At 47.3% G+C, this 21,830-nt stretch overlaps 1 protein-coding gene across 1 annotated transcript in view; it reads left to right on the plus strand.

Annotated features, from left to right (window-relative positions):
* Nucleotides 1-21,830, plus strand: part of trpc6b (transient receptor potential cation channel, subfamily C, member 6b) — an 81,964-nt gene that overhangs the window by 52,521 nt on the left and 7,613 nt on the right. The window contains exons 6-11 of the mRNA XM_071357946.1: nucleotides 688-915; nucleotides 5,783-6,047; nucleotides 11,412-11,607; nucleotides 15,951-16,154; nucleotides 18,284-18,340; nucleotides 18,486-18,561. Coding sequence (XP_071214047.1) covers nucleotides 688-915; nucleotides 5,783-6,047; nucleotides 11,412-11,607; nucleotides 15,951-16,154; nucleotides 18,284-18,340; nucleotides 18,486-18,561 — 1,026 coding nt within the window. The remainder of the gene's footprint in view (nucleotides 1-687; nucleotides 916-5,782; nucleotides 6,048-11,411; nucleotides 11,608-15,950; nucleotides 16,155-18,283; nucleotides 18,341-18,485; nucleotides 18,562-21,830) is intronic.

Genomic DNA, 21,830 nt, shown 5'->3' on the forward strand with positions numbered 1-21,830 from the left:
ATACTGGCACCACATGAGTCTGTTCGTAAATACTGGCACCACATGAATCTGTTCTTATATACTGGCACCACATGAGTCTGTTCGTAAAACCTGGCACCACATTAATCTGTTCTTATATACTGGCACCACATGAGTCTGTTCTTATATACTGGCACCACATGAGTCTGTTCTTATATACTGGCACCACATGAGTCTGTTCTCATATACTGGCTCCACATGAGTCTGTTCTTATATACTGGCACCACATGAGTCTGTTCTTATATACTGGCACCACATTAATCTGATCTTATATACTGGCACCACATTAATCTGATCTTATATACTGGCACCACATTAATCTGATCTTATATACTGGCACCACATTAATCTGATCTTATATACTGGCACCACATTAATCTGATTTTATATACTGGCACCACATTAGTCTGTTCGTATTAGAGGAAAAATTAAAGTCAATATCTTCCTCCCACGTGGTGGCCTATGCCATACATAATGCATTCATTTTGACCAGATCCCTGAGGGAGAGGGAGAGCTCAATGGGCCCTGGTCCAAAGTAGTGCACTATACATAGGGTGCCATTTAGAGCTCAATGGGCCCTGGTCCAAAGTAGTGCACTATACATAGGGTGCCATTTGGGAGGCAGATATGTCTTTCTGACATGTGGTTGTTTTCTCTCTCTTCTTCCAGGAATGGTCTGGGCTGAGTGTAAGGAGATCTGGTCCCAGGGGGCTCGGGAATATCTTTCGGAGACATGGAATCTTCTAGACTTTGGAATGCTGAGCCTTTTCGTGACATCCTTCATCACTAGATTTATGGCGTTCTGGCATGCGTATGCAGCACAGAGTTACGTCAACAAGCACTATACCAACCTGTTCAACATTACCCTGGTCCCAGAGATAGAGTACTACAGACTGGGTGAGTGCAGACAGAAACCTGTCCAACATTACCCTGGTCCCAGAGATAGAGTACTACAGACTGGGTGAGTGCAGACAGAAACCTGTCCAACATTACCCTGGTTCCAGAGATAGAGTACTACAGACTGGGTGAGTGCAAACAGAAACCTGTCCAACATTACCCTGGTCCCAGAGATAGAGTACTACAGACTGGGTGAGTGCAAACAGAAACCTGTCCAACATTACCCTGGTCCCAGAGATAGAGTACTACAGACTGGGTGAGTGCAAACAGAAACCTGTCCAACATTACCCTGGTCCCAGAGACAGAGTTCTCCAGCTGGTCCCAGAGACAGAGTTCTCCAGCTGGCCCCAGAGACAGAGTTCTCCAGCTGGTCCCAGAGACAGAGTTCTCCAGCTGGTCCCAGAGACAGAGTTCTCCAGCTGGCCCCAGAGACAGAGTTCTCCAGCTGGCCCCAGAGACAGAGTTCTCCAGCTGGTCCCAGAGACAGAGTTCTCCAGCTGGTCCCAGAGACAGAGTACTCCAGCTGGCCCCAGAGACAGAGTACTCCAGCTGGCCCCAGAGACAGAGTTCTCCAGCTGGCCCCAGAGACAGAGTTCTCCAGCTGGCCCCAGAGACAGAGTTCTCCAGCTGGTCCCAGAGACAGAGTTCTCCAGCTGGTCCCAGAGACAGAGTTCTCCAGCTGGTCCCAGAGACAGAGTTCTCCAGCTGGCCCCTGGTCCCAGAGATGGTCCCACGATCCCCCTGGTCCCAGGATCCCTGATCTGTTAATTGCCAGCTAGCCTGGTCCCTGATCTGTTAGTTGCCAGCTAGCCTGGTCCCTGATCTGGTTGTTGCCAGCTAGCCTGGTCCCTGATCTGTTTGTTGCCAGCTAGCCTGATCCCTGATCTGTTTGTTGCCAGCTAGCCTGATCCCTGATCTGTTTGTTGCCATCTCGCCTGATCCCTGATCTGTTTGTTGCTAGCTAGCCTGTTCCCTGATCTGTTTGTTGCCAGCTAGCCTGATCCCTGATCCGTTTGTTGCCAGCTAGACGGGTCCCTGATCAAATTGTGCTCTTGCCAACTCCATTGCTCATTGTCAAGCCAAACCGAACGAAACCGGCACCCAAGCTAAAAAATATCACAGTGAATGTTATTCATGACAGTAGAATAAATTAAAAAGGCACCTTTTCCCAGGCAAAATCTGCAGAACATATCAGGTCACTTCATGACCAATGAAAAAGGAAATGCTACACGCTGCTGCTCATGCTCCGTTTGCCTCGACCCCATCCAAGTAGACATAGTGTGTACAGTTGAAGTCGGAAGTTTACATACACCTTAGCCAAATAAATTTTAACTCAGTTTTTCACAATTCCTGACAAGTAACAATTCCCTGTCTTAGGTCAGTTAGGATCACCACTTTATTGTAAGAATGTGAAATGTAGAGAGAGAAAAACTGAAATAAATCATTATTTCTTTCATCACATTTTGCCACAACTTTGGAAGTATGCTTGCGGTCATTGTCCATTTGGAAGAACCATTTGCGACCAAGCTTTAACTTCCTGACTGATGTCTTGAGATGTTGCTTCAATATATCCGCATAATTTTCCTGCCTCATGAAGCCATCTATTTTGTGAAGTGCATCAGTCCCTCCTGCAGCAAAGCACCCACACAACATGATGCTGCCCACCCCCGTGCTTCACGGTTGGGATGGTGTTCTTCGGCTTGCAAGCCTCCCCCTTTTTCCTCCAAACATAACGATAGTCATTATGGCCAAACAGTTCTATTTTTGTTTCATCAGACCAGAGGACATTTCTCCAAAAAGTACCATCTTTGTCCCCATGTGCATTTGCAAACCGTAGTCTGTCTTTTTTATGGCGGTTTTGGAGCAGTGGCTTCTTCCTTGCTGAGTGGCCTTTCAGGTTAGGTTGATATAGGACTCGTTTTACTGTGGATATAGATACTTTTGTACCGGTTTCCTCCAGAATCTTCACAAGGTCCTTTGCTGTTGTTCTGGGATTGATTTACACCGTTCGCACCAAAGTACGTTCATCTCTAGGAGACAGAACACGTCTCCTTCCTGAGTGGTGTCACGTTCGTTGTAGTGAGGAGACCAAGGTGCAGCGTGATGTGAATACATTCTTCTTTAATAATTGAAGAACACTAAACAAACTAACAAAATGAACGTGAAGCTAATTACAACGAGTGCTGACATGCAACTACACATAGACAACTAAGGTCAGGGCGTGACAGTACCCCCCCATAAAGGTGCGGACTCCCGACCGCAAACCTGAACATATAGGGGAGGGTCCGGGTGGGCATCTACCCTCGGTGGCGGCTCTGGTTCTGGACGCCGCCCCCCATCTTTACACTGGTCCCTCTGCCTTTGTAGAGCTGAACCCTGGCTCATCGCTGGAGACCCCGGGCTGGGGACCGTCGCCGGAGACCCCGGACTGGGGACCGTCGCCGGAGGCCCCGGACTGGGGATCGTCGCCGGAGGCCCCGGACTGGGGATTGTCGCCGGAGGCCCCGGACTGGGGATTGTCGCCGGAGGCCCCGGACTGGGGATTGTCGCCGGAGGCCCCGGACTGGGGATTGTCGCCGGAGGCCCCGGACTGGGGATCGTCGCCGGAGGCCCCGGACTGGGGATCGTCGCCGGAGGCCCCGGACTGGGGATCGTCGCCGGAGGCCCCGGACTGGGGATCGTCGCCGGAGGCCCCGGACTGGGGATCGTCGCCGGAGGCCCCGGACTGGGGATCGTCGCCGGAGGCCCCGGACTGGGGATCGTCGCCGGAGGCCCCGGACTGGAGGGCGACGCCGGAGGCCCCGGACTGGAGGGCGACGCCGGAGGCCCCGGACTGGAGGGCGACGCCGGAGGCCCCGGACTGGAGGACGTCTCCGGAGGCTCCGGGCTGGAGACCGTCGCTGGAGGCTTCGTGCCCTGTCTCACCCCTGGAGGCTTCGTGCTCTGTCTCACCCCTGGAGGCTTCTTGCCCTGGATCATCACTGGAGGCTTCGTGCCATGGATCATCTCTGGAGGCTTCGTGCCATGGATCATCACTGGAGGCTTCGTGCCATGGATCATCACTGGAGGCTTCGTGCCATGGATCATCACTGGAGGCTTCGTGCCATGGATCATCACTGGAGGCTTCGTGCCATGGATCATCACTGGAGTGGAGAGACACACAGGAGGCCTGGCTCTGGGAGCAGGCACAGGACTCACCAGGCTGGTGAGACATACAGGAGGGTTAGTTATTGGCCGAGGCACTGGATACACTGGGCCGTGGAGGCACACTGGAGGTCTCGAGCTAAGAGCCTGCACAACCCATCCTGGCTGGATGGTGACTTTGGCCCGGCACGTGCGGGGCGCAGGCACAGGACGCACTGGGCTGTGCAGACGCAATGGAGACACAGTGCGTAGAGCTGGCGGAGGATAACCTGGCCGAGGAGACGCACTGGAGACCAGATGCGCTGAGCCGGCACCATCCATCCTGGCTGGATGCCCACTCTAGCCCGGTCGATGCGAGGACCTGAAATATAGCGCACCGGGCTATGAGTGTGCACTGGGGACACCGTGCGCATCACCCCATAGCACGGGGCCTGACCAGTCACATGCTCGCCACAGTAAGCACGGGGAGTTGGCTCAGGTCTCCAACCTGACTCTGCCACACTCCCCGTGTGCTCCCCCCAAAAAATGATGGGGCTGCCTCTCGTGCACGCCTCGTTGAGCCAACTCCTCGTAGCGTCGCCGCTCCGCCTTCGCTGCCTCCAGCTCCTCTTTAGGACAGCGATATTCTCCTGCCCAGGGTCCCATGCCGTCCAGGATTTCTTCCCATGTCCAACTCTCCAAAGACCGCTGCTCCCTCTTACCACACTGCTTGGTCCGTTTTTGGTGGGTTATTCTGTCACGTTTGCTGTAGTGAGGAGACCAAGGCGCAGCGTGATGTGAATACATTCTTTCATAATTGAAGAACACTAAACAAATAACAAAATGTACGTGAAGCTAATTACAACGAGTGCTGACATGCAACTACACATAGACAACTAAGGTCAGGGCGTGACAAGCGGTATGATGGCTGCGTGGTCCCATGGTGTTTATACTTGTGTACTATTGTTTGTACAGATGAACGAGGTATTTTCAGGATTTTGAAAATTGCTCCCAAGGATGAACCAGACTTGTGGAGGTCTACAATTTTTTTCTGAGGTCTTGGCTGATTTCTTTTGATATTCCCATGATGTCAAGCAAAGAGGCACTGAGTTTGAAGGTACACCTCCAATTGACATCATCTATCAGAAGCTTCTAAAGCCATTACATTTTCTGGAATTTTCCAGGCTGTTTAAAGGCACAGTCAACTTAGTGTCTGTAAACTTCTGACCCACTGGAATTGTGATACAGTGAATTATAAGTGAAATTATCTGTCTGTAAACAATTGTTGGAAAAATGACTTGTCATCCACAAAGTAGATGTCCTAACCGACTTGCCGAAACTATAGTTTGTTAACAAGACATTTGTGGAATGGTTAAAAAAAGAGTTTTAATGACTCCAACCTTAGTGTATGTTAACTTCCGACTTCAACTGTATGTTAAATTACTATTTCCTGGTGTCACATATGTTAGAGTGATTACAGTATTTTTGCCCCTCTGTGATTGTCAGTGTTCTGTTGTTGACCTCTGTGACCCCGCTCTGCTACAGGGCTATTTCAGTACAGCAGTGTGGGAACCTCCATCCCTTCACTGTGATGGGATGTAGACAAGACACATCAAACTGATGGCAACGGGATCAGTCTACCTGAACATGCGATTGAGCCACACTTCTCATCTCCATGGAAAAAGTCCTGAATGATACAACAATCTCTGTATCTCTCTTTCTCTCTCTCTCTCTCTCTCTCTAGCCCGTAATAACTGGGTTCCCTCGGACCCCCAGATCATCTCAGAGGGTCTGTATTCCATCGCTGTGGTATTGAGCTTCTCTCGCATCGCCTACATCCTCCCAGCTAATGAGAGTTTCGGGCCCCTGCAGATATCTCTGGGACGCACGGTGAAAGATATCTTCAAGTTCATGGTGATCTTCATCATGGTTTTTGTGGCCTTCATGTTTGGAATGTTCAATCTCTACTCCTACTACCTGGGAGCCAAGCAGAACGACGCCTTCACCACGTGAGTAATTATGGAGGAAATGGGATACATACAGTACCGTTGGAAAGTATTCAGAACCCTTGACTTTTTCCACATTTTGTTATGTTAACAGCCTGAATTAAAAATGTATGACATTTATATTTTTATCTGGCCTACACACAATACCGCATAATGTCAAAGTGGAATTATGTTTTCAAAAATCTTAAAAAGGGCACCTATTGGTAGATGGGTAAAAAAAAAAAGCAGACATTACATATCCCCTTGATCGTGGTGTAGTTATTAATTACACTTTGAATGGTGTATCAATACACCCAGTCACTACAAATATACAGGCATCCTTCCTAACTCAGTTGCAGGAGAGGAAGGAAACCACTCAGGGATTTCACCATGAGGATAATGGTGACTTTAAAACAGTTACAGAGTTTATCAACTGTGATAGGAGAAAACTGAGGATGGATCACGAATATTGTAGTTACTCCACAATACTAACCTACTTGACAGAGTGAAAAGAAGGAAACCTGGACATAATAAAATTACCCAAAATATGCATTCTGTCTGCAATAAGGAACTAAAGTAATACTGCAAAAAATGTGGCAAAAGAATGAACTGAATACAAAGTGTTATGTTTGGGGCAACTCCAATACAACACATTACTGAGTACCGCTCTCCATATTTTCAAGCGTAGTGACGGCTGCATCATGTTATGGGTATGCTTGTAATTGTTAAGGACTGGGGAGTTTTTCAGGATAAAAAAGAAACCGAATGGAGCTAAGCACATGCAAAATCAGAGAGGAAAACCTGGTCCACCAGACACAGGGAGATGAATTCACCTTTCAGCAGGACAATAACCTAAAACACAAGGCCAGATCTACACTGCTTACCAAGACGACACTGAATGTTCCTGAGTGGCCGAGATACAGTTTTGACTTAAATCTACTTCAAAATCTATGGCAAGACCTGAAAATGGTTGTCTAGCAATGATCAACAACCAATTTGACAGAGCTTGAATATTTTTTTCAAAGAATAATGGCCAAATGTTGCACAATCCATGAGTGGAAAGCTCTTGGACACTTACCCAGAAAAACTCCCAGCTGTTAAAAGTGATTCTAATATGTTTTGATTCAGGGGGTTGAATACTTATCTAATCAATATAAACTGTCTATTTGTGTACAGATGGATTCCAAGTCTAGAAGTATTCAGCTTTGTTTGATACATAATCATATATAATCATATATTTTGTTTAAAGTTCACTTATGCATCCAGCTTATAATACACTCTGATCCAGGTATAATACACTCTGATCCAGGTATAATACACTCTGATCCAGGTCTAACACATTCTGATCCAGGTCTAACTTGTTCTGATCCAGGTGTAACACATTCTGATCCAGTTCGACCATGTTCTGATCCAGTTATAACACATTCTGATCCAGTTATAACACATTCTGATCCAGGTATAATACACTCTGATCCAGGTCTAACACATTCTGATCCAGTTATAACACATTCTGATCCAGGTCTAACACATTCTGATCCAGGTGTAATACATTCTGATCCAGGTCTAATACATTCTGATCCAGGTCTAACACATTCTGATCCAGGTCTAATACATTCTGATCCAGGTCTAATACATTCTGATCCAGGTCTAACACATTCTGATCCAGGTCTAACACATTCTGATCCAGGTCTAATACATTCTGATCCAGGTCTAATACATTCTGATCCAGGTCTAACACATTCTGATCCAGGTCTAACACATTCTGATCCAGGTCTAATACATTCTGATCCAGGTCTAATACATTCTGATCCAGGTCTAATACATTCTGATCCAGGTCTAATACATTCTGATCCAGGTCTAATACATTCTGATCCAGGTCTAACACATTCTGATCCAGGTCTAATACATTCTGATCCAGGTCTAACACATTCTGATCCAGGTCTAATACATTCTGATCCAGGTCTAACACATTCTGATCCAGGTCTAACACATTCTGATCCAGGTCTAACACATTCTGATCCAGGTGTAACACATTCTGATCCAGGTCTAATACATTCTGATCCAGGTCTAACACATTCTGATCCAGGTCTAACACATTCTGATCCAGGTCTAATACATTCTGATCCAGGTCTAATACATTCTGATCCAGGTCTAATACATTCTGATCCAGGTCTAACACATTCTGATCCAGGTCTAATACATTCTGATCCAGGTCTAACACATTCTGATCCAGGTCTAACACATTCTGATCCAGGTCTAATACATTCTGATCCAGGTCTAACACATTCTGATCCAGGTCTAATACATTCTGATCCAGGTCTAACACATTCTGATCCAGGTCTAACACATTCTGATCCAGGTCTAATACATTCTGATCCAGGTCTAACACATTCTGATCCAGGTCTAATACATTCTGATCCAGGTCTAATACATTCTGATCCAGGTCTAACACATTCTGATCCAGGTCTAACACATTCTGATCCAGGTCTAACACATTCTGATCCAGGTCTAACACATTCTGATCCAGGTCTAACACATTCTGATCCAGGTCTAATACATTCTGATCCAGTTATAACACATTCTGATCCAGGTCTAACACATTCTGATCCAGGTCTAATACATTCTGATCCAGGTCTAATACATTCTGATCCAGGTCTAACACATTCTGATCCAGGTGTAATACATTCTGATCCAGGTCTAATACATTCTGATCCAGGTCTAACACATTCTGATCCAGGTCTAACACATTCTGATCCAGGTCTAACACATTCTGATCCAGGTCTAATACATTCTGATCCAGGTCTAATACATTCTGATCCAGGTCTAATACATTTTGATCCAGGTCTAACACATTCTGATCTAGGTCTAATACATTCTGATCCAGGTCTAACACATTCTGATCCAGGTCTAATACATTCTGATCCAGGTCTAATACATTCTGATCCAGGTCTAATACATTCTGATCCAGGTCTAACACATTCTGATCCAGGTCTAATACATTCTGATCCAGGTCTAACACATTCTGATCCAGGTCTAATACACTCTGATCCAGGTGTAACACATTCTGATCCAGGTCTAACACATTCTGATCCAGGTCTAATACATTCTGATCCAGGTCTAACACATTCCGATCCAGGTCTAATACATTCTGATCCAGGTCTAATACATTCTGATCCAGGTCTAATACATTCTGATCCAGGTCTAACACATTCTGATCCAGGTCTAATACATTCTGATCCAGGTCTAACACATTCTGATCCAGGTCTAATACATTCTGATCCAGGTCTAACACATTCTGATCCAGGTCTAACACATTCTGATCCAGGTCTAATACATTCTGATCCAGGTCTAACACATTCTGATCCAGGTCTAATACATTCTGATCCAGGTCTAATACATTCTGATCCAGGTGTAACACATTCTGATCCAGGTCTAACACATTCTGATCCAGGTCTAATACATTCTGATCCAGGTCTAACACATTCTGATCCAGGTCTAACACATTCTGATCCAGGTCTAACACATTCTGATCCAGGTCTAACACATTCTGATCCAGGTCTAACACATTCTGATCCAGGTCTAATACATTCTGATCCAGGTCTAACACATTCTGATCCAGGTCTAACACATTCTGATCCAGGTCTAATACATTCTGATCCAGGTCTAATACATTCTGATCCAGGTCTAATACATTCTGATCCAGGTCTAATACACTCTGATCCAGGTCTAATACACTCTGATCCAGGTGTAACACATTCTGATCCAGGTCTAACACATTCTGATCCAGGTCTAACACATTCTGATCCAGGTCTAATACACTCTGATCCAGGTCTAATACACTCTGATCCAGGTCTAACACATTCTGATCCAGGTCTAACACATTCTGATCCAGGTCTAATACATTTCGATCCAGGTCTAACACATTCTGATCCAGGTCTAATACATTCTGATCCAGGTCTAACACATTCTGATCCAGGTCTAATACATTCTGATCCAGGTCTAACACATTCTGATCCAGGTCTAATACATTCTGATCCAGGTCTAACACATTCTGATCCAGGTCTAACACATTCTGATCCAGGTCTAACACATTCTGATCCAGGTCTAATACATTCTGATCCAGGTCTAATACATTCTGATCCAGGTCTAATACATTCTGATCCAGGTCTAACACATTCTGATCCAGGTCTAACACATTCTGATCCAGGTCTAACACATTCTGATCCAGGTCTAATACATTCTGATCCAGGTCTAATACACTCTGATCCAGGTCTAACACATTCTGATCCAGGTCTAACACATTCTGATCCAGGTTTAATACATTCTGATCCAGGTCTAATACATTCTGATCCAGGTCTAACACATTCTGATCCAGGTCTAATACATTCTGATCCAGGTCTAACACATTCTGATCCAGGTCTAATACATTCTGATCCAGGTCTAACACATTCTGATCCAGGTCTAACACATTCTGATCCAGGTCTAATACATTCTGATCCAGGTCTAATACATTCTGATCCAGGTCTAACACATTCTGATCCAGGTCTAATACACTCTGATCCAGGTCTAACACATTCTGATCCAGGTCTAACACATTCTGATCCAGGTTTAATACATTCTGATCCAGGTCTAATACATTCTGATCCAGGTCTAACACATTCTGATCCAGGTCTAATACATTCTGATCCAGGTCTAACACATTCTGATCCAGGTCTAATACATTCTGATCCAGGTCTAATACATTCTGATCCAGGTCTAATACATTCTGATCCAGGTCTAATACATTCTGATCCAGGTCTAATACATTCTGATCCAGGTCTAACACATTCTGATCCAGGTCTAACACATTCTGATCCAGGTCTAACACATTCTGATCCAGGTCTAACACATTCTGATCCAGGTCTAATACATTCTGATCCAGGTCTAATACATTCTGATCCAGGTCTAACACATTCTGATCCAGGTCTAATACATTCTGATCCAGGTCTAACACATTCTGATCCAGGTCTAACACATTCTGATCCAGGTCTAATACATTCTGATCCAGGTCTAACACATTCTGATCCAGGTCTAACACATTCTGATCCAGGTCTAACACATTCTGATCCAGGTCTAACACATTCTGATCCAGGTCTAACACATTCTGATCCAGGTCTAATACATTCTGATCCAGGTCTAATACATTCTGATCCAGGTCTAACACATTCTGATCCAGGTCTAACACATTCTGATCCAGGTCTAACACATTCTGATCCAGGTCTAATACATTCTGATCCAGGTCTAATACATTCTGATCCAGGTCTAACACATTCTGATCCAGGTCTAATACATTCTGATCCAGGTCTAACACATTGATCTCCGATCTCTTTCTCTTTTCGCTCCTTCCAGGATTGAGGAAAGCTTCAAGACGTTATTCTGGGCCATATTTGGCCTGTCCGAAGTCAAGTCAGTGAAGATCAACAATGGCCATAAGTTTATCGAGAATATCGGCTATATCCTTTATGGGGTTTATAACGTCACCATGGTGATCGTCCTGCTCAACATGCTCATTGCCATGATCAATAACTCCTTCCAGGAAATAGAGGTAACTAATGAATGAATTAATAATTGATTGTCCCTTAGGGAAAAGAGAGGTAATAAGGCCCTGGTCTTGATACTTCTTAACATGTTATACTGCTCTTGTATGAGGAATTTGCAGGGTATAGTTAGTAGACCATTTACTATAAGGCTCTGCGATAGACTCATGTCTGGTTCAGGTAGGTGTCCTGGTACATCAAGCTGCCTCACTACAGAAACAGGAGATAGACTGGTGTCCTGTCCAGGGGGTGTACTGTACATCAAGCTGTCTCCCTACAGAAACAGGAGATAGACTAGTGTCCTGTCCAGAGGCTGTACTGGTACATCAAGTTGCCTCACTACAGAAACAGGAGATAGACTGGTGTCCTGTCCAGGGGGTGTACTGGTACATCAAGTTGCCTCACTACAGTAACAGGAGATAGACTAGTGTCCTGTCCAGGGGGTGTCCTGGTACATCAAGTTTCCTCACTACAGTAACAGGAGATAGACTAGTGTCCTGTCCAGGGGGTGTACTGGTAGATCAAGCTGTATCCTGATAGGCTCCTGCTCCTATGAGCCACTGTGGTTCGGACAAGGATATTATTTACTATTAGAGCATACAAATCCACATTCAACACAATAATGGCACACAAATAGACCCAGTTATTTAACATGTTCTGTATGCTCCTTTAATCATCATGGCTCCATTGTGAAGCCACCATTTTGTAGATATATTGTTGTAGGCTACATCTGCATGCTTGGCTGTGTTAATTCATCTCCCATCAGATAACATGTAAGCGCCACCATACAGCACTGCAGCTTCCATCTACTATATGATGTCTGATACTGTGGAGGCTGTGGGTTAATAGGAGGCATGGCAAGGCCACGTTCCAAATGGTACCCTATTCTCATTATAGTGCACTACATTTTTACCAGGGTTCATAGGGCTCTGGTCTAAAGTAGTGCACTATATAGGGAATAGGGTAGCATTTGGGATGCACCCCAAGTACTTCTGGGTAATTACAAATGCTTTGAGCTACATAGATAAGGTCATTGTAGAATGATTTAGTTCAATACTGTCTTCTGAGTAAAAATGAATTCAATGAATTATTGTCTGTTGCGATGGTAATTGCAGCTACTTACAGGGTTGGAAGAGAAAGTGAAATCCTCTCTCATCCAGTTTAGAGGCCGCAGCTTCTCCACCGTTGGGTCGCATTAGGATGTTTGGATCTGGTATGGGCCGTGTACCAAATGGCACCCTGTTCTCTATAAAGTGTCCTACTTTAGACCAGAGCCATATGGGCCCGGCTCAAATGTAGTGATACTATATAGGGAAGAATGTGTCATTTGGGATTCAAACATTGGCTGCCATCCATATCAATCAGGTTGCTATGGCTCTCCCACTCAATGCTTTTAGTATTTACCTCTGGACAATTATTATGGATGTAAAGGGAAACGGTTATTTATGAAAGCCGGAAGCTTGGAATTATGTTATAAAACTGATTGTTGTTGTTTTAGAGTTGATTGTTTCTAAATACTCAGTTCCCTTTTCAGTTGGTCAACTCACTGCAACACAGCTGTGTGGAGTTTGTGCTAGCGCCCTCTACTGAAGGACATTAGAATCACGCTTGACAGGGCCAACGAACACTGTGACTCACTGGAAGCCCCGCCTTCCACAGGAGATAAACCTGAGGCATGAATTAATTCACTGTGACAACGGTACCCCAAAGTGGCAGGGCCAATCAGGGTACATCAGAGTAGACTTAAACACATTGTTTCTACCCCACAGTGTTAAGATTCATTTTTTTTGTCGCCCTGGATTTTGTAAACAGTGACGTCGGGGTACAGGCTACAATTGCTTGTGCGTCCCCCATGTTTTTACAGCGTCATTAGGTCGACTGTTCTCGTTATGAGGGAGATATCTTCCCTTCTCCAGAAGCAGGTGATCAGAATGATTCCTATGTGAGAGGCCCTTGACAGCTGGTTCAGCCGATATTTCTTAGTTCTCAAAAGGGGCAGGACTTTGATTCCAATTTTAGACCTGTGTGCCCTGAACACCTCAGGATCTACAAATTCAGAATGCTCACGAACAGCCGGTTGTAACAGTCAGTGCACCCGGGCGATTGGTTCACCTCCATCAACCTGAAGGATGCAAACTTTAATGTGAACAAATATCCCCCTCACAGGAAGTTGCTGAGGTTCCGTTTCGAGGCTATAGACTACGAGTTTTTGGTTCCTCCCTTTCAGGCTTTCCCTCGTACCTATGCGGATATTGGACTACCTGGACGATTGGCAAGTGGTAGCGGAGTCGAGGGAGCTGGTGGCGTTGCCTCTCGGCTGGTTTCCCATGTTCAGTGTCTGCAGCTGTTTACCTCTATCTCAGCGCATTCTGTTTCTGGGTCTCAAGTTAGACTCAGTCGAGAATTGTTGTCCCCGCAGAGGGAGACCGGTTTCTCGGCTTTGCTTGGCCCAATTTCGGCTGGATTGCGTGTTTTGCCGATGACAAGATCTATTGGGGTTGATGGCCTCCATATCAACAGACAGGGAGGGGTATGGTCTCACCTCCTCTTGTCCTTGGCCTGCTCCTTGGCCTGCTGTGGAGCAGTACACACTTTTCCTCGCTCCGGGTGACGTATCTCCCCGGGCGCCTCAACACGGTGCAGATATGTAATCCAGGGGAGGAGTCGGCTGCACCCCTGGGTGGTTTCCCAGATATAGGAAATGTCCGACAAGGGCCGAAAATGAGCATCGTTGACTGTTTTACTCCATATGTGATCTCTGTTAGGAACGGATGCTCTCGTGAACCAGTGGCCTCAGACCTGATTCATTCCACGCTGGAGAGGGTGCGTCGGGACGAGTTGTCATTGATCCTTGTGGCTCCCCGTTGGCCCGAATGACCTTGGTTCGTGGAGATCATTCGCCTTTTAGGCCCCGTGGCAACGCAACTCTCGCAACCTTGGTCGCAGATTTGGAATCAGTGGTTCCTGAAAGATCCAATATGACGGCAAGGGGTTAACCTCTGAACGGTATTGCTACTAAACAGTCCGCGAGGACACAACTAGAGGGTCGTATGGAAATAAAAGGCAGGTGCCAAAATAAAGGAATTGTTCCTTTCCTCTGGTGGACATTTTAATGTTCCTAAAGGTGCTTTTCAAGTGGGGTTTGTTCTCTGAAGGTGTATATGGGAGCTATTTCAGCGTGTCATGTGGGAACTGATGGTGCCACTTGAGGGGCTCATCCTCTGGCGGTGCGGTTTATAAAAGGTGTGTGCCGTGTCAGGCCGGTTTCTAAACCTAGCCCGCTTTGGCTTTGGCTTTGGCTTTGGATGTGCTGTGTGAGGCCCCTTTTGGACTAATGGAGTCTGTGGATCTGAAGATCCTCTTCTACAAGACCACCCTGCTCGTGTCGTTGACCTCGGCTCAGCGCGTTGGGGATCTCCACGCGTTATCCATTCACTCACACTTGTATGAAGTTCACCCTTGGTGACGTTGCGTCCTAATGCGGCCTTCGCCCTTAAGGTCATAACTATGTCCTACAGTCTCTAGCTTTTCAGCTTTTTCCCTTTTCACCTCCTCCATTTGTTTCTGAGGAGCAGCGGAGGTTACATGCCCTGTGTCCGGTACGAGCTTGACCATGTAAAATGAGCGGACCAGGGGTGTCAGTTTATCTAATCTGGCTGGTGGTAGAGTGTTTTGTAAGCAGCGTCTCTCCCACTGGATTGTCTAGGCTATTTGTCTGACATATGACAGCAGAAGGCAGGAATTACCTAACGGTAATGTGCACACACCACCAGAGATCTGGCAGCTTCTTGGGCCTTGTTTAAAGAGAGGTAGGTGAGTTGGGCATCCCCACACACTGTTGTAAGGTTTTATCTCTTGGATGTCACTGTTCCCAGTGTAACCTGCAGGGTGCTTTCGACTGGGGCAGGAGAGGGTCATTAGGCAGCTAGCAAACACCCGGTACCGCAGGTTTTCCTGCCAGGTCGGAACTCTGGGTAGTCTGCTGTGGGCCTTTTCATCTTGTGTCCCCCGGGGTTGTGTGTGATTTTATGTCTCCATTGCTGTGTGGTACCTCATTTCCCTCCTTCAGGGAACAGTAGCTATAATCATAACTGTAGGTTCTCTGCATTAACCCCTACCTTCCCTTCTCCTCCCCTCCCCTCCCCTCCCCTCCCCTCCCCTCCCCTCCCCTCCCCTCCCCACCTCCCCTCCTCTCCCTTCCCTTCTCCTCCCCTCCTCTCCCCTCCCTTCTCTTCTCCCCTCCCCTCCCCTCCCTTCTCTTCTCCCCTCCCCTCCCCTCCTCTCCCCTCCCTTTGCCTCCCCACCTCCCCTCCCCCTCCTCCCATCTCCTCCCCCCATCTCCTCTCCCCAGGATGACGCTGATGTAGAGTGGAAATTTGCCCGGGCTAAGCTATGGTTCTCCTACTTTGAGGAAGGTGGGACATTACCTGTCCCCTTTAACCTGGTTCCCAGTCCCAAGGCCATCATTGCCTTGGTCCTGGGGCTAAGAGACCTCATGCTGAAGGCTCTCAACAGACACAAGAGCTGTCACAATGAGGATACAGAGCTCAATAAGGTGAACCACACAATCGTGCGCTCTCTCTCTCTCTCTCTCTCTCTCTCTCTCTCTCTCTCTCTCTCTCTCTCTCTCTCTCTCTCTCTCTCTCTCTCTCTCTCTCTCTCTTATATTTATATATATATATATATATATATATATATATATATATATATATATATATATATATACACACACACACAGTAAGTAGGTAGTACCGTACTGGTGGGAAATAGTCTGGCCATTATTGATTTATGGTTTAGATTATCCCTTATAACCTTGTCCCTAGCCCCCTGTCCCTAGCCCCCTGTCCCTAGTCCCCTGTCCCTAGCCCCCTGTCACTAGTCCTCTGTCCCTAGCCCCCTGTCCCTAGCCCCCTGTCCCTAGCCCCCTGTCACTAGTCCTCTGTCCCTAGTCCCCTGTCCCTAGCCCCCTGTCACTAGTCCTCTGTCCCTAGCCCCCTGTCCCTAGCCCCCTGTCCCAAGCCCCCTTTCCCTAGCCCCCTGTCCCTAACCCCCTTTCACTAGCCCCCTGTCCCTAGTCCGCTGTCCCTAGCCCCCTAGCCCCCTGTCCCTAACCCCCTTTCACTAGCCCCCTGTCCCTAGTCCGCTGTCCCTAGCCCCCTGTCCCTAACCCCCTGTCCCTAACCCCCTTTCACTAGTCCCCTGTCCCTAGCCCCCTGTCCCAAGCCCCCTTTCCCTAGCCCCCTGTCCCTAACCCCCTTTCACTAGCCCCCTGTCCCTAGTCCGCTGTCCCTAGCCCCCTGTCCCTAGCCCCCTGTCCCTAGCCCCCTGTCACTAGTCCTCTGTCCCTAGTCCCCTGTCCCTAGCCCCCTGTCACTAGTCCTCTGTCCCTAGCCCCCTGTCCCTAGCCCCCTGTCCCAAGCCCCCTTTCCCTAGCCCCCTGTCCCTAACCCCCTTTCACTAGCCCCCTGTCCCTAGTCCGCTGTCCCTAGCCCCCTAGCCCCCTGTCCCTAACCCCCTTTCACTAGCCCCCTGTCCCTAGTCCGCTGTCCCTAGCCCCCTGTCCCTAACCCCCTGTCCCTAACCCCCTTTCACTAGTCCCCTGTCCCTAGCCCCCTGTCCCAAGCCCCCTTTCCCTAGCCCCCTGTCCCTAACCCCCTTTCACTAGCCCCCTGTCCCTAGTCCGCTGTCCCTAGCCCCCTGTCCCTAACCCCCTTTCACTAGCCCCCTGTCCCTAGTCCGCTGTCCCTAGCCCCCTGTCCCTAACCCCCTGTCCCTAACCCCCTTTCACTAGTCCCCTGTCCCTAGCCCCCTGTCCCTAGCCCCCTGTCCCTAGCCCCTGTCCCTAGCCCCCTGTCCCTAGCCCCTGTCCCTAGTCCCTGTCCCTAGCCCCTGTCCCTAGCCCCCTGTCCCTAGCCCCTGTCCCTAGCCCCCTGTCCCTAGCCCCCTGTCCCTAGCCCCCTGTCCCTAGCCCCCTGTCCCTAGCCCCCTGTCCCTAGCCCCTGTCCCTAGCCCCCTGTCCCTAGCCCCTGTCCCTAGCCCCTGTCCCAAGCCCCCTTTCCCTAGCCCCCTGTCCCTAACCCCCTTTCACTAGCCCCCTGTCCCTAGTCCGCTGTCCCTAGCCCCCTGTCCCTAGTCCGCTGTCCCTAGCCCCCTGTCCCTAACCCCCTTTCACTAGCCCCCTGTCCCTAGCCCCCTGTCCCTAACCCCCTGTCCCTAACCCCCTTTCACTAGTCCCCTGTCCCTAGCCCCCTGTCCCTAGCCCCCTGTCCCTAGCCCCCTGTCCCTAGCCCCCTGTCCCTAGTCCCCTGTCCCTAGCCCCCTGTCCCTAGCCCCCTGTCCCTAGCCCTCTCTCTCTCACGCTCTTTTGTTCTCTCTCGTAGCAATTGAGTCTGTGGATGAAGTTCTCTACATGGACACAGTGTCAGAGTCATCCAGCCTATAGATGATGTTATGATAGATGTATGTCCTGGCTCTATACTGTGGTTTCCTAGACCCGTATACGAAGTTGTACTGGACTAAATATAATGATCAATATTGGAAACTCTCTATATTTACTTTGTTGTGTACTGAGCCCTCTAGTGTCCTGTTGGAAAAGTGCAGCTTTCCCTTGTTTTTATTTTGTGATAAATTGTTGAATTTACACTTTATTAATGAAGTATTGTTTGATTGTGTCTTAACCTCCAGTTGGATCATCCTAAGAATTCAACTGCTGGAGGTCTGGCTTGTCCGAGTCGGCACCAGGTAAGTAGACCTATAGAGGTAGTATTTTCACGTCACAATGCTTAGTTCCATAGGTTTTCATCACCATAAGGCATAGCATACTTTACTCATTTGTATACAAGCTTATACAATAATCATATTTTACTCTTTTTTTTCTACTTCACAGAAGATAATGAGACGCCTCATCAAGAGATATGTGATACAAGCACAGATCAATAAAGACAGTGACGAAGTGAATGAAGGTATGAGGGAGACCCTTCCTATTTGACTGTTTTGTGACCCACTGAACACCTTTCCTGGTCAGAGAGATTTAAGGCAGTCTCACAAACAGTTAACACACACAGGGCTTATTTTGCAAGGAGTCAGGATCGTGGAAATGGTCTGTTTTATAGAAGAAAAAGGAGTCATGATCGTGGAAATGGTCTGTAATATAGAAGAAAAAGGAGTCATGATCGTGGAAATGGTCTGTAATATAGAAGAAAAAGGAGTCATGATCGTGGAAATGGTCTGTAATATAGAAGAAAAAGGAGTCATGAGTACAATAAACGCAGCATAGGGAAATAAGCATAGCTAAAGTCGTGACAGAGATAAATGGACTGATCTCTGATCTGCACCGGCAGGTGACAGAGATAAATGGACTGATCTCTGATCTGCACCGGCAGGTGACAGTGATAAAGCAGGTGAATCAAAACTAGGACTGAAGGCTATAACTGGTTCTCACAAACGAGCTAGGAAAAGGCTTAGTAGAGTCAAAATGAACAATACCTCACCAAGGCACAAACAGAAAGAACTGAACTAAATATGGAGCTGATGAGACCAGGTGAGTAAATAACAGGTGAAATCAATGAACACAACGAAACAGGGCTACGTTCCAGAACACAAAGAAACAGGGCTACGTTCCAGAACACAAAGAAACAGGGCTACGTTCCAGAACACAAAGAAACAGGGCTACGTTCCAGAACACAAAGAAACGGGGCTACGTTCAAGAACACAACGAAACGGGGCTACGTTCCAGAACACAAAGAAACGGGGCTACGTTCCAGAACACAAAGAAACAGGGCTACGTTCCAGAAGACAAAGAAACAGGTCTACGTTCAAGAACACAAAGAAACAGGGCTACGTTCCAGAACACAAAGAAACAGGGCTACGTTCCAGAAGACAAAGAAACAGGTCTACGTTCCAGAACACAAAGAAACAGGGCTACGTTCCAGAACACAAAGAAACAGGGCTACGTTCCAGAACACAACGAAACAGGGCTACGTTCAAGAACACAAAGAAACAGGGCTACGTTCCAGAACACAAAGAAACAGGGCTACGTTCCAGAATACAAAGAAACAGGGCTACGTTCCAGAACACAAAGAAACAGGGCTACGTTCCAGAACACAAAGAAACAGGGCTACGTTCCAGAACACAAAGAAACAGGGCTACGTTCCAGAACACAAAGAAACAGGGCTACGTTCCAGAACACAAAGAAACAGGGCTACGTTCCAGAACACAAAGAAACAGGGCTACGTTCCAGAACACAAAGAAACAGGGCTACGTTCCAGAACACAAAGAAACAGGGCTACGTTCCAGAACACAAAGAAACAGAACACAAGGTTGACTAAGAAAATAAATACAGAACCTTACAGTATGTTAAGTAATGTGGGCCAGGGCTGCAGTCAGCCAATCAGCCAGACAAGTCAGCCAGTCAAGTCAGCCAGTCAGCCAGTCAGCCAGCCAGGGCTACGTTCCAGAACACAAAGAAACAGGGCTACGTTCAAAAACACAAAGAAACAGGGCTACGTTCCAGAACACAACGAAACAGGGCTACGTTCCAGAACACAAAGAAACAGGGCTACGTTCCAGAACACAAAGAAAGAGGGCTACGTTCAAGAACACAAAGAAACAGGGCTACGTTCCAGAACACAAAGAAAGAGGGCTACGTTCCAGAACACAAAGAAAGAGGGCTACGTTCAAGAACACAAAGAAACAGGGCTACGTTCCAGAACACAAAGAAACAGGGCTACGTTCCAGAACACAACGAAACAGGGCTACGTTCAAGAACACAAAGAAACAGGGCTACGTTCCAGAACACAAAGAAACAGGGCTACGTTCCAGAACACAAAGAAAGAGGGCTACGTTCAAGAACACAAAGAAACAGGGCTACGTTCCAGAACACAAAGAAAGAGGGCTACGTTCAAGAACACAAAGAAACAGGGCTACGTTCCAGAACACAAAGAAACAGGTCTACGTTCCAGAACACAAAGAAACAGGGCTACGTTCAAGAACACAAAGAAACAGAACACAAGGTTGACTAAGAAAAGAAATACAGAACTTTACAATCAATCTACATACAATACGCCATAATGACAAAGCATAGAAATGTTTGCTAATTTATTAAAAATTAAAAACAGAAATATATCATTTACATAAGTATTCAGACCCTTTACTCAGTACTTTGTTGAAGCACTTTTGGCAGCGACTAAAGCCTCGAGTCTAATTGGGTATGACACTACAAGCTTGGCACACCTGTATTTGCGGAGTTTTTCCATTCTTCTCTGAAGATCCTCTCAAGCTCTGCCAGGTTGGATGGGGAGCGTTGCTGCACAGCTATTTTCAGGTCTCTCCAGAGATGTTCGATCGGGTTCAAGTCCAGGCTCTGGCTGGGCCACTCAAGGACATTCAGAGACTTGCCACTCCTGCATTGTCGTGGCTGTGTGCTTAGGGTTGTTGTCCTGTTGGAAGGTGAACTTTCACCCCAGTCTGAGGTCCTGAGTGTTCTGGAGAAGGTTTTCATCAAGGATCTCTCTGTACTTTGCTCCGTTCATCTTTCCCTTGATCCTGACTAGTCTCCCAGTCCCTGCCGCTGAAAAACATCCCCACAGCATGATGCTGCCACCACCATGATTCACTGTAGTGATGGTGCCAGGTTTCCTCCAGATGTGACACTTGGCATTCAGGCCAAATAGTTCAATCTTGGTTTCATCAGACCAGAGAATCTTGTTTCTCATGGTCTGAAAGTCTTTTGGTGCCTTTTGGCAAACTCCAAGTGGGCTGTCATGTGCCTTTTACTGAAGAGTGGCTTCCCTCTGGCTACTTTACAGTAAAGGCCTGATTGGTGGAGTGCTACAGGAATGATTGTCCTTCTGGAAGGTTCTCCCATCTCTACAGAGGAACTGGAGCTCTGTCAGAGTGACCATCAGGTTCTTGGTCACCTCTCTGACGAAAGCCCTTCTCCCCTGATTGCTCAATGTGGCCGGGGGGCCAGCTCTAGGAAGAGTCTTGGTGGTTCCAAACTTCTTCCATTTAAGAATTATGGAGGCCACTGTGTTCTTGGGGACCTTCAATGCTGCAGAAATGTGTTGGTATCCTTCCCCAGATCTGTGCCTCGACACAATCCTGTCTCGGAACTCTACGGACAATTCCTTCGACCTCATGGCTTGGTTTTTGCTCTGACATGCACTGTCAACTGTGGGATCTTATATAGACAGGTGTGTGCCTTTCCAAATCATGTCCAAACAATTGAATT

The sequence above is a fragment of the Salvelinus alpinus genome, chromosome 21, assembly GCF_045679555.1.
Source record: "Salvelinus alpinus chromosome 21, SLU_Salpinus.1, whole genome shotgun sequence".
Lineage (NCBI taxonomy): Eukaryota > Metazoa > Chordata > Actinopteri > Salmoniformes > Salmonidae > Salvelinus > Salvelinus alpinus.